This window comes from Mobula hypostoma, chromosome 3 (assembly GCF_963921235.1).
Source record: "Mobula hypostoma chromosome 3, sMobHyp1.1, whole genome shotgun sequence".
Classification (NCBI taxonomy): Eukaryota; Metazoa; Chordata; class Chondrichthyes; order Myliobatiformes; family Myliobatidae; genus Mobula; species Mobula hypostoma.
Genome location: NC_086099.1, coordinates 166,527,736 through 166,541,704, shown reverse-complemented (window position 1 = coordinate 166,541,704; position 13,969 = coordinate 166,527,736). Strand labels below are relative to the sequence as shown.

Genomic DNA, 13,969 nt, shown 5'->3' with positions numbered 1-13,969 from the left:
TGGAATCATTCTTGTAAATCTTCTCTAAACCCTTTCCAATGTCAGTATATCCTTTCTAAAATAAGGAGCCCAAAACTGCATACAATACTCCAAATGTGGTCTCACAAGTGCTTTATAGAGCCTCAACATCACATCCCTGCTCTTATATTTTATACCTCGAGAAATGAATGCTAACATTGCATTTGCCTTCTTCACAGCCGTCTCAAGTTGGAGATTAATCTCTAGGGTATCTTGCACTCCCAAGTCCCTTTGCATCTCTGCATTTTGAATTATATCCCGATCTAAATAATAGTCTGCCCATTTATTTCTTCCACCAAAGTGCATGACCATACACTTTCCAACATTGTATTTCATTTGCCACTTCTTTGCCCATTCTCCTAAACTATCCAAGTCTCTCTGCAGGCTCTCTGTTCCTCAACACTACCCGCTCCTCCACCTATCTTTGTATCATCAGCAAATTTAGCCACAAATCCATTAATACCATAATCCATATAATTGACATACATCATAAAAAGCAGCGGTCCCAACACCAACCCCTATGGAACTCCACTAGTAACTGGCAGCCAGCCAGAATAGGATCCTTTATTCCCACTCTCTGCTTTCTGCTGACCAACCAATGCTCCACCCATGCTAGTAACTTCCCTGTAATTCCATGGACTCTGATCTTGCTAAGCAGCCTCATGTGTGGCACCTTGTCAAAGGCCTTCTGAAAACCCAAGTACACCACGACTACTGCATCTCCTTTGTCTACCCTGCTTGTAATTTCCTCAAAGAATTGCAGTAGGTTTGTCAGGCAGGATTTTCCTTTCAGGAAACCATGCTGGCTTTGGCCTATCTTGTCACGTGCCTAAAGGTACTCCGTAATCTCATCCCTAACAATCAATTCCAATAACTTCCCAACCAGATATGTCAGGCTAGCAGGTCTGTAGTTTCCTTTCTGCTACCTCCCACCCTTGCTAAGTAGCGGAGTAACATTTGCAATTTTCCAGTCATACAGTACAATGCCAGAATCTATTGATTCTTGAAAGATCATTGTTAATGCTTCCGCAATCTCTCCAGCTACTTCCTTCAGAACCCGAGAGTGCATTCCATTAAGTCCAGGAGATTTATCCACCCTCAGACCATTAAGCTTCCTGAACACCTTCTCAGTCGTAATTTTCACTGCACAAACTTCACTTCCCTGACACTTTTGAATGTCCGGTATACTGCAGATGTTTTCCACTGTGAAGACTGATGCAAAATACGCATCCAGTTCCTCTGCCATCTCTGCGTCTCTCGTCACAATATCTCCAGCGTCATTTTGTATTGGTCCTATTTCTACCCTCAACTCTCTTTTACCCTTTATATACTTAAAAAAGCTTTTAGTATCTTTTTTGATATTAGTTGCCAGCTTCCTTTCATAATTCATCTTTTCCTTCTGAATGACCTTCCTAGTTTCCTTCTGCAAGTTTTTAAAAGCTTCTCAATCCTCTATCTTCCCACTAGTTCTGGTTTCCTTGTATGCCCTCTCTTTTGCTTTTACTTTGGCACTGACTTCACTTGTCAGCCACGGTAGTGTCCTTCTTCCATTCAAAAATTTCTTCTTATTTGGAATGTACCTGTCTTGCACCTGCTCATTTTTCGCAGAAACTCCAGCCATTGCTGCTCAGCTGTTCTTCCTGCAAATGTCCCTTTCCAGTCAACTTTGGCCAGTTCCCTTCTCATGCCATTGTAATTTCCTTTATTCCGCTGAAATACTGACACATTGGATTTTATTTTTTCCCTCTCAAATTTCAAAGTGAACTCGATCATATTATGATCACTGTTCCCTAAGGGTTCCCCAACCTTAAACTCTCTTATCACCCTCTAGATCATTGCACGACACTCAATCCAGCACAGCCGATCCCCTAGTGGGCTCAATAACAAGCTGTTCTAAAAAGCTATCCCTTAGATATTCTACAAATTCTCTCTCTTGAGGTCCCAATCCACTTCCATGTTAAAATCCCCAACGATTATCATGACATTGCCTTTCTGACACGCCATTTCTGTCTCCTGCTGTAATATGTGATAGTGTCGCTCGGAAACTCTATGGCTACAAGAGTGGTGAGGCTACTAAAACACCCACCTGAACATAATAAATACTGATCGCTGAAAACACACCTTTTACAGATTTTTGGACTATTGGAGTCTGAGCATGCCAAATAGTTACTCTCCTTACCTGCCCTTGGTGATAGTAAGCCCTCAGAGCTAATGGACCACATGCTATCTCTCCTGGGAAATCACCATCCTTGTCTGATTTTTAAAGAACTCTTGATTACAACTCCTAATGCATCCGTGAAAGCCTATGAGAGCTTTCTAAAATGGCTGATCATTCTCACTCAGCCAGGCAGCAGTGCATAATTTCTCCTCTTTTGTCAATAAGTCCGGTCAGCGAGGGTCCCAACATAAGCATGCAAAACAGACTACTAATTCTGCAAAACAGATAATGCCAAGTCTGTGTTTTTACCATGCTTGCTTTGGTACGAAGGCTAGGAAATGCCGACTGACTGCCTTGCAGCTTTGACAGTGCCAGTGCATTGGGACATCAGAGACCTGTGAAAACCATGGGATTCAGCATCCAAATCCAAACTCGTATCTTATCTCCGCACACTTTTTGAGCGCTTAACCAACACAGGTTGATTATTAACCCTGCTAAATTCCAGTATGGGTTATCAATCATTGACTTTCTCTACCATCCCATCACCGCAGAAGGTGTGAAACCCCTCGCAACAAAAGCAGCCATTATTATGGATTTCCCCCTACCCCATACTACAAAAAAATTACAGGAGTTTTTAGGCATGGTGAATTTCAATCACTGCTTCATTCCATGAGCTGCTGAACTTGCGTTTCCCCTATATAGTGTGCTTAAAGGCAATACCTCGAATCAAATGCTTAACTGGTCAGCAGACGTGACCAGGGCATTTGATGATACGAAATAAGCTCTTTTCAATGTGACCCTATGACTCTATATCCCTAAGGCATCCATAGCCATAACTACTGATGCTTCAGTCTATGCCGTGGGTGCTGTGCACGAACTGTTGATTGGAGATGTGTGGCAGCCACCAGTTCTGCACCCTGAAAAGAAGTACAGCACGTTTGACCATGAGCTTCTCAGTCTCTATATGGTTATCCACCATTCTTTGTTTTCTTCTAGAGAGTTGCTATTTTACAACATTCATTGACTACAAACCCCTCATGCATGCAATGGCCAAAATATCAGACCCTTGGCTTACATATCTGAGTCCACAACTGATATACAACACATTAAGGGGAAAAATAATGCTGTAGTTGATTGCCTCTCACGGCCAGTCGTTGAGGCCCATACACACAGGGGTTGACTATGCCAGCATGGCAGCTGACCCAGAGGCCCAGGCTTACCGAACAGCAGGCATGGGTTTGCAGGTGACTGAGGTTAAGTTTGGGGAAGTTGGGGTTCTCTCCTGTGCAATGTCTCACACAGTTGACCTTGCCCCATTTGTGCCCACAAACTGGGACCATATGATTTTAACTCCACTCATGGCCTCTCTCATCCAGGCCAGAAGGCCTCACAGAAACCAGTTGCACTAAAATTTGTGTGTCAGAGCCTTAGAAAGAAGGTGCGTGATTGGACCACAGCCTATGTGGAGTTCCAGCGGGCAGAAACCAACCATTATGTCCAGGCGTCACTGGCAACTTCTGAGGTCCCTGAGCAATGGTTTGACCATGTCATCCCTCCCACACCCCCCCCCCACAGTTTCACACACCTCTTTACCACGGTGGACCACACCACCAGGTGGCCAAAGGTCATCCCTCTAGCATTGACGATGATCGCAAACATGGCTCAGTCATTCATCAACACCCGGGTTGTTCGGTTTAGCACCCATCTGACATTTCCTCTGATCCTGGTCCCCAGTTCATATCAGACCTGTGGGCTCTGATGGCCCAGAACCTCAACATTAGGCGTATCACCCACAGTCTAATGGCCAATGCGAGCAGTTTCACTGCTACTTAAAGGCTGCTCTGAGGGCTTCACTGACAGATGAGTGTTGACATGATCAGCTCCCATGGGTCCTGCTGGGGCTCAGAACATCTCTAAAAAAGGACCTGCAGTCATCTGGGGCTGAGTTAGTACACGGGCAGCCATCATGAGTGCCAAGTGATTTTATTCCTGACGTCACCTCTGCTTGGTTAGCCTCTCAATAGGGTTTCACTCTCCTCAGTAAATTCAATTCCTTTGCACATATTCCTACCTCCCATCATGGCGCACAACACTTTTGGGTTCCTGTTGACCTACGTTCCGCCTTGTTTGTTTTTGCTGCCATGATGCACACCAATATCCCCTTAGGCCCCCTTACGATGGCCCATCCTGCGTATTGGAATGGAGAGAGAAGACTTTTATTACAGATAAGAGGGGTAAACCTGAATGTGTTTCGGTAGATTGCCTTAAACTGGCCCACTGAGATTTGGAGGATTCCGTTACCATGCCCCTGCCATCACGACACAACTGTGAGTGTAGCAACACGCCACTGGACAAGCCAGAGGCACCTGCTGTTCCTCCACCCAGGGTGCATAGGACCCCAGCTGGGCGGCATGTTAAGCTCCAGACAGGCCCACAATGCCAGTTTTAGTAAATTCTGGGCGTACCTGTGTAGGGTAATGTAATTAGTGGAAAGGTACATAATTCACAGCCACCGATGTTGAGTTAGGGTTCACTTTAAGAGACTGGACTGGCATGATGACCTGATTACCTAAACTACTTTTACCGCGCTTTGTGTTCAGATTTTTGAAGTTCAATAAATGAGTTGTTATGGTTTTTTCTTAAACATTAAAACACCTCCTGTCATTTTATTTGCGAAAACCTACAGGTACATTATCTGTACAAACATCAGCAGAGGCAGGAGAACCAGCTTATTTCTCAAGGCACCATCACTAGCGTGACTTTCGAGGCTTTTTGGTTCCTCCCTTACACAGACTCGCATCCAAGACAGGCAGAGACTGTATCACGGCCACTGTTTTGGTTTTGACAAAATCAGAAACCCCAGAATCTACTCCTGCAGTAACAGATGGATGTGATTCCTCAGTAACTCGTAACATAGGCAAATCTCTCCTCAGAATCATGTTGACTGGTAGTTTCTCTGGCACCCCCACTTACATCAAATACTTGTTATCACCCAACTCAATGTTGAGTTCTGCCAGTGGCTCAGACTTCCAGTCACCATGGACACAGTGGAAGGTGTTTGGTAACTGCGTCAACACTAGAGGTAGGGGCATGACTTTTCTTAATAAATGACAGTGAGCTACCAGAATCTAAGAGAGCTTTAATAGGCTTTCCATTAACTTTGACTGCTATAAACACTGGCTCTTTCCCCTCACATTCTGCTTGTTTTCCATTCCCTTATTTGCAATCATTATCATTACAATCATTATCATCATCATCATCACATTTTCCCTCTCTTGGTGCATAGCACATACCTCACTCACACACAGGACTTATGACCTGGCTGCTGACAATGGTAGCAAATGAAAGTCTTAGAGGAAACTACCAAAGGTTCCTTGCCTTCATTTCTCCCTCTCCCTAATTCTGCAAAGTTACCCTGAGAGTCCCTTGGAGGGTTAGAATCTCTATTGCTTTGGAATGATGGTTGCAATGCCGCCCCCTTGTGGGCATTGGGGTACCGCAGAGTAAGTCAGGTCACAGTGAGTCCATCCGCTGGCTAGTGCTCTCAGACCCATGTTCTGGTGTCTGGAGGAAGAACCCACAGCAAATGGTCTCACCAATCCCCTCCTTGGACTTTTGCTCTAGTTGAATCCATTGGTGGTAGAGAACCCTTGGGGGATGATACGTCTCAGTGGGTGACTTCCCTGGTGGTACAGTACTGGAACGGAAGCGTTGGTGATAGATTTCTGCCGAGATATCAAATTTAGCCAGCAGCGCCTCCTTCATGACAAGATAGTTGTGGGACATCTCTTCAACTATTGCAGTGTAAGCTTCCAGCTTTACTAATCAGTAGTGGCACTAGCTGGCAGGCCCACTCTTCCTCTGGCCATTGCCATATCTGGGCCATCCTCTCAAACCTGAGGAGGTAGTTCCCAATATCGTCACCTTGTTGATAAGAAGGCATCTTGCAACTTCTCCGCAGGCTTTGGAATTCCTTTCTAAAAGCATCATCTCTCCTCCGCTGGGCAGACAAAAGGTCTCTGAACACATTTTCCATGGAGGGTTTGGGGGTGGTGCTACTTAGGGGCCCTTGTGCTTTTGGCCCGAGTTTGGCCCTGTGCTGAAGTTCTTCCTCCTCTGAGGTCTCCGGCTTCATTGTTGGCCACAGGGGGTTTCCTGATTCGGGACTGCAATCCTAAGTGGAATGCACCCCTTTGTGACTGGCCATCCCATCGCTGTCACCCGATATTAGATACGTGGATTATGAGCAAAGGAAAAATAGCTGGAGTCACTTAGCACTTTAGCATAAGGGTGTTTATTAAGTCCATCAAAAATCAAACTTACAAAAATTAGCAAAAATAGTGAAAAAGAAACTGCTAATATTTATAAAAATAATCTACTAGAAAGCCCAATAGTAGCTCCGTACTTACTCCAGTCTAGCGTGAACTCCTGACAGCCCCCATCTTTCTCTCACTAAGGGGGATGAGTGTTTTTTAAACACCAGGACATACCATCTTTAATTACCAACAAAGTTAAACTTATGACTACACATGAATTAGAATACAATGCACCCCACAAGGTAGTTACAATCATATTACAAAATAAACAGAAGTAGCTTCATTAAATACAACATACAAACAGCATATATTTTCCGTCTGTTTTAAAGAATATCTATGTTTTTTTGTTGTAATTTTGTCCCATGAAATCATCATTGAAAATGATGCTTTTTGTTATGTTTGTACTGACCGAAATAAATTTCATTCATTCATTCATATTTACATACCTCTATTACTGAAGAAATTGAATATTCTGTTGTGTATGGCAGGAAAGGCACCATAAAGCCAACCCAAGTGTATCAGATTGGTTTAGAAGAGACCGGGGGAAGACATTGAAGTGTGTTTGCTTAGCGCAACAACAGTAGAACGACAAAGCAATGTTTGCGTTTGTGTGTGAATGTGTGTGTGTAGGGAATGTATTTACCAAGTGTTCTTCATCAAACTCTGCTTGGAATGATCTAGTGACAAACTTTATTTTGCATGCCATCCATACAGATCATTTCATAGCATAAGGCAGTACAAGAGAAAAACAACACCGATGTAAAATATCTTGTCACAATTATAGAGAAAATGGAGTGCTGGTAAATGATAAGGTGTAAAGGCCATGATGAGGTAGATTCCTAAATGGGAAAACAGTGGTGCACTTTCACAACAAAGCTCGACAATTTCCATGAGATACTGATACTTCCTGCAGCTTCTCTGAGCATACTATGCAGCTCACACTACTGACAAATAAATATGTAATTATATTTATTCTTCATATAAAGATATTCTATAGTAAGAATGCTGTTCTAAAACAGGAATTTAATTCGTTGACCAAGTAGTAGTCGAATTTTATTTGATAAAATATTGCAATAGATAGCTGGATAAATAAGTTGGTTGTACTCCTATACTTTCTAATAGTTCACTCTGCTATTGGGAAAAAAGTATTTACTGATATAAGAATAAATCAGTTTTTCCCGGAGCACTTAGTTTGCAAGATTGACAAATATATAATGTATAATACATACATATATAATATATATACAATACATATAATACATACTATATTATATAATATAGTACATAGATTTTTAAATAGTAAGGGAATTAAGGGTTATGGGGAAAAGGCAGGTTGATGGAGCTGAATTTACGGACAGATCAGCCATGATCTTATTGAATGGCGGGGCAGGCTTGATAGGCCGGGTGGCCTACTCCTGCTCCTATTTCTTATGTTCTTTATGTTCTTATTCCAAGGTCAAGAGTTAATGTAACATTGATCTGCAGAGAGAGAGCAGTCCAGTCATACGAGGCTGGCTGAACATTGCCCTACAGAATGCTCATACCTTTGTAATGACTGTCTATGCCTTCCAACCTGAGGAGTCCTGCCCTCCTGTCATATCCAGCCTGACCTTTTTGGTAATCAAGAGCTATTAGAAGAATTATCAGAAGCGTGAATGTATATTGACATCTAAGTGCTGGAAAAAATAATCCTTGTCTTCTGTAATAAATTCTGTGGACTGTGAGTGGCACATAAATGATCTGCAGTCAGTTTTGAGGTCATACAATCTGTTCTCCAGATGCGAGGAATAGCATGTGTTATATTTTGTAACTCTAAAATTAATGAAAAGAAAAACAAGGGAGTCTGAAAGATGTGTGTAAACTTTTTTTTTACCTTTAGCGTGGCACGCACATATGATGTGGGGGTGTACGTACTTTTCACGTACCTTTACATATAACCTGCAGTGCATTATGTAAACAACAATGAATGCTTAATCAAACAATATATTTGCAATATTACTGAAATATTGTGTACAGAACAGTGTGGTACTCCTGTAACAAAGTATATTGTATCCTTGGTTGTGCAACTGATGCTGGGAAAAGTTCAGGAGCGCCAACAAAAAAGCAAAGTGCTGGAGGAACTCAGTGAGTCAGGATTTCTTGGTGTGAGCTCAGACTTCGACACACTGTTTCTTGACCAAGTGGATGCCTTTACCCGTGCTGAAAGCTGCTCCCAGGTGAAAACAGGTGTTCCATCATTGAAGAGGAGTGTCTGGCCATTAAGTGGGGCCTTGACAGCCTCCGGTACTACCTCCTTGGCAGGAACTTTGACCTTTACACCAAGAACGCGTTCACCCAATGAAGGACCATAAAGCCAGAGTGACATGGTGGCACCCAAAGCTGCAATCTTTGAAATTCTGTGTCCACCATTATAGCAGGGAAAGGGAACGTTATTGCAGACTAGCATTCTTGGCTACTGAGCATCTTTGCCGCAAGAGATGAGAGTGGTAATGGGATGGAGAGCACTCGTTAAATTCACTCCTTACACACACACATTCACACATACACAGACATTGCCTTGTCATTCTGCTGTTGTTGCGCTGAGTGAACGCATTTTTATGTCTTCCTCAGTATATTCTCATAATGGGTCCTGAATCAAGCTGATGCGCTCGGGTTGGCTTTCCTACCAAATACAGCAGAACATTCAATTTCTTCAGGAAAGAAATATGTAAATGTGTACATGTTGTTTGTATATTGCATTTAATGTAGATATTTATGTTTATTTTGTAATATGATTGTAATTACATTGTGGGGTGCATCATATTCTAAATCATGTGCAGTCTTAAGTTCACTTTGGTGGTATTTAAAGATGGTATGTCCTAGAGTAACAAAAAAGAAGCTGGTTGCCCTCAGTGAGAGAGAGATGGGGGCAGCCAGAAGTTCAAACTGGAAGAATAGAATGGAGCTATTATTGTGTTTTCTGGCAGATAACTTTTTGTAAATATTGGCAGTTTTCTTTTCACTATTTTCGCTAATTTTTGTAATAAATACCCTTGCACTAAAGTGCTAGCGGCTGCAGCCATTTTTTTCTTTGAGATGCATGGTGCTTTACTGGCCCCTATGCTCAGAATGAAGACCTCCAGTCTAGTGCAGCACTGAACAGGAGAACAGAAAAGCCCACCCACTCCCTCTTCCTGTGTGGGTAGCCTCGCCCGTTTTCTTAAATAAAAACAGATATTTCAAGTCAGGCACATCTGGGGAGAGAGAAACAAAGTTAATGGTTCAGATCAATAACCTCATTGCCCAATGTGATCAATATATTGTGATATGTTCGATGAAACGTTATCAACTTGAAATGTTGTTTCACTTTGTTTCCCCACTGACGCTGCTTAAACCTCTGTTTTCATTTCCAATTTCCAGGTTTGGCAATTTTCTGCTTTTTTTCTCACTCATTTTACTTACTATTTTAGCCTAAGCAGATGGAGAACATTGAACACTGTTTTTCAATATCATATACTGTACTTCTTGCTTTTATTTCTATTTACAGTACTTTTCTTGTATTCAAATATCAACTACTGCAAACTTCGACAGCTCTTGGTTTCCAATACTGTTCCTGACCTTTCTCCTCCTTCTGTTTCCTCTGACCCCATCTCTCCCCCATAATTCCTCCCACGCGTTCAGTTCCTTATTATGTCGTTGTCTCACCATCCCCTCCCTCTTTCTTTCTCTGATGCCAAATAAGAATGTTCAATGGTGACTTCCCTCCAGAATTCCCAATCCACCTGAACCCTTCTAGCTGGTCTCATACCTTCTCTTCATATGCACATTGATAACAAATGCAGGCATGTTTGCTGCCTTAATGTTTCCATCCCCCTCCCTCACTCCCCAGTAGCACATGCTCGTGACCCGGTGGTTGAGGACCACTGCCCTAACCTACCCTAACCTACCCTCTTCTCAATTCACAGTAATTCACTTAAAGAACTGACTTTTATATTACCAGAAAACCTGCTGAAAAGGTTGTGATTTGACAGTGAGGTTTCATTGAGGCCAGATGCCAACTGTCAGTCATATCCTTAAACCTCACTTTGAACATCAAACCATTGTCACCCACACAGATATGAATTTCATATCCTCATCAGATCTTCTTTCCAACTTTGTTGTGTCTCATTCCCACAGCGTTCCATGTCTCATCCTCACACAGTATTCCATGTCTCATCCTCACAGTCTTCCATGTCTCATCCTCACACAGTCTTCCATGTCTCATCCTCACAGTCTTCCATGTCTCATCCTCACACAGTCTGCCATGTCTCATCCTCACAGTCTTCCATGTCTCATCCTCACACAGTCTTCCATGTCTCATCCTCACACAGCCTTCCATGTCTCATCCTCACACAGTCTGCCATGTTTCATCCTCACACAGTCTGCAACTATCTTCTCCCCAAGATCCTTAAGGACTGTCCAGGTTGGACTATTATTTCAGCCTGCTCTTGCCCCACTGAACTCACGTTTTCCGACCTGGTTTCCTTTCTCCCCTAGTCCAGCTTTTGTGATATCTCTGATATTCTCACTCACTTCAACGTTTCCCATTTATCTGATTATCATTGATTAATCTTCATCATGGCTGAATATTTCCTCTGCAACTCCATCCCACATGAGGAAGATTTGAGAGCTCCCTGATTGATCTTTGAACAGAGACCTACTTAGTTATCCTCTATCAACACACTCACTGAAAAAAAATCACTCACTTTTTCGAGCAGGGGAAAGATCTCATATAGGCCCAAGCTACACCTGTCTTTTTGTGGGAATATATAGGAAAGTCTTTGTTTCAGTCCTACTTGGATCACTCACTCAACTCATTTTCCAATACATTGATGACTGCATCAATAAATAATGGACGTGACTTCATTGGTGGCCACACTGCTGCGCTGTTGTTGGCTTCAGGATGCTTCACAGAGTGGAGCACCAGTTGGGATTCTGTTCCAGCATCTTGTCAATTGTTTGTGCTGCATGTGAGATGTTAATGCTGCTCCTGCAACTTAAAAGGTCCATGGACTTTCCATGGTTGTTTGGGTCAGAGGCAAATTAAACAATGCATTCTTCTCTTAAGCCAATCAGGTTACTTCATACAGTATGTAGCATTATGTAAAGTAAAAGGATATTTATTAGCCCCTAATTTTCACTTTACATCACTGTATATTGTTTTGCAAGTGACGCCTCTGATTTTTAGTCATAATGGGAAAAGTTCATCCCCCTGTATCATTTTTTAAAATCTTATTTACTTTAAATATTATCAAAGTTAAATGGTCCCTGTTTTTATCACCTACTGGATAGGGCTGATTGGAGACTTCCTCCACTTCTGTTCATACTCTGGTATTGGTTCCCAATGGAAGTCCAGCTTCCAGTTGAAAACTCCTCGCTGTGGATCAACGGAGTGATAGTACTGGAACGTTTTCCAATCAATAACATCTATTACAGGAGAAACAACACGAGTTCTGCAACGAAAGAAAAACAAATGGCATCAAACTTCTCTCCATCTTCTCTACTTTAATTTTATAAGAACTGATCATACAGCCCTTCCCAAATGTTACAAGCAGTGCTTTCCATTTCATTTCACTTAAGCACAAAGCAATAACAACCAAAATTTTATTACTATTTCCAGCAATCGAGAGCAGAATATGTATTGAAGGTAAAATTTTGTTGTAATCTGCTGTACTGCACAAGAACATCCAAATCCCTCTGAAATCCATTCAATTATCATCTCCAATAAGATAATAATTTGTCTTTTATAACCATATAACAATTACAGCACGGAAACAGGCCATCTTGGCCTTTCTAGTCTGTGCCGAACTCTTACTCTCACCTAGTCCCACTGACCTGCACTCAGCCCATAACCCTCCATTCCTTTCCTGTCCATATAACTATCCAGTTTTACTTTAAATGACAATATTGAACCTGCCTCTACCACTTCTGCAGGAAGCTCGTTCCACACAGCTACCACTCTTTGAGTAAAGAAGTTCCCCCTCATGTTACCCCTAAACTTTTGCCCCCTAACTCTCAACTCATGTCCTCTTGTTTGAATCTTCCCTACTCTCAATGGAAAAAGCCTATCCACGTCAACTCTATCTATCCCCCTCATAATTTTGATCCCTCCTAAAGCAGTGCGTAACCTCACACAAGAATAAATGCCAATTTACCAATATTTTGCCCACTCACTCGATCTGTTGCAGAGTCCAGATATGCTCATCATGTCTTCCTACCTACTTCTATGTCTTCAGCGAAGCTAGATACTTTACATTCTGTCCCCACCTCTACCTACACAAGTCATTAATATAGATAGTAAATAATTGAGGTAAGTAACCCCACTGCCTTGTGGGTAGCTTCAAGAGAGATGAAGGCTATGGGAGTAAACCCAGACAACAAATCCGGAGTGGAGCCCCTAAGGCAGCTGGACGTCATTCCAGCAGTTCCTGCAGCCAAGCTGTGTCAAACATATTAGTTCATAAGCTTTCCTTTGGACTACACTGGTGAGGCCTAGAAGGAGATCTTGACAACTGGGCATCTCAGGATCTCCATACCTTCCGCCCAGGCTTGTGATGATGATCATCATCACCCATTGGTCTTCGAGACAGATGGATGCCAACTAACCAAATAACTGAGGGCCACAAACTAACCACTGTGCAACAAGGACATCCATCCTGTGTGAAAAATACCTATATATTTAAACTCTCTGTCTTCTGTCTGGTAACCAGTCCTTGATTCATGATAACACACCTTCCCCAATATCAGCAGGTTTTATATTGTGCCTCTTATGTAACACATTTCTAAATGTCCTCTAAAAATACAATCAAACTATACTTACAGGTTCTCCTCTGTCAACTCTTTAAAGATTTTAAATATTAGCTTTATTTGTGATGAACTGGGGACTGAGGCTTGGGCCTCCTCTGGATGCTGCGGGAGTGAATCTGGGACTCCGCCTGGTTCAGGGTACTGTTGACTTACTTCTATGGTTTGCATGATGTGTGTGTGTTTATTGGTCTCTCTCTCTCTCTCTTTCTTTGCACAGTTGTTTTTGGACTTTTTAAAAAATTGAGTTATTCGGGTATCTTGCTTTGTGGCTGCCAGTAAGCAAACAAATTTCGAGTTGTATAATTTATACATTCTTTGATAATAACTATGCTTTGAATCTTTGAATCTACATCAAAACATATAGTGAAATGCTAACGAGCAACAAAGTCCAAAGGTATGCTGGGGCAGCCTGCAAGAGTCAACATGCTTCCAGTGCCAACAACTTACTACCCTTAGGTCTTTTGGAATGTGGGAGGAAACTGGAGCACCTGGTCTGAACAACAACTGAACCTCTTGACCATGTCAGCATGCTTTTTATGGATTGTCTGTCCATTATCTTATGAATGTCCATTAACTTATTGTGGTGGTACACTTGCCAGCTTCAATTAAAGCTGCATTGAATAGAACAATACTGATACCAAGAAATCAAATA

The 13,969-nt window shown here is 42.2% G+C and overlaps 1 protein-coding gene across 5 annotated transcripts in view; it reads right to left on the bottom strand.

The window, feature by feature from the left end:
• The window catches only part of LOC134343597 (polypeptide N-acetylgalactosaminyltransferase 15-like), a 68,595-nt gene that overhangs the window by 32,470 nt on the left and 22,156 nt on the right, over positions 1–13,969 (bottom strand). For all 5 annotated transcript variants that reach the window (XM_063042356.1, XM_063042357.1, XM_063042359.1 and 2 more), the window contains exon 4: positions 11,796–11,963. In XM_063042356.1, coding sequence (XP_062898426.1) covers positions 11,796–11,963 — 168 coding nt within the window. The remainder of the gene's footprint in view (positions 1–11,795; positions 11,964–13,969) is intronic.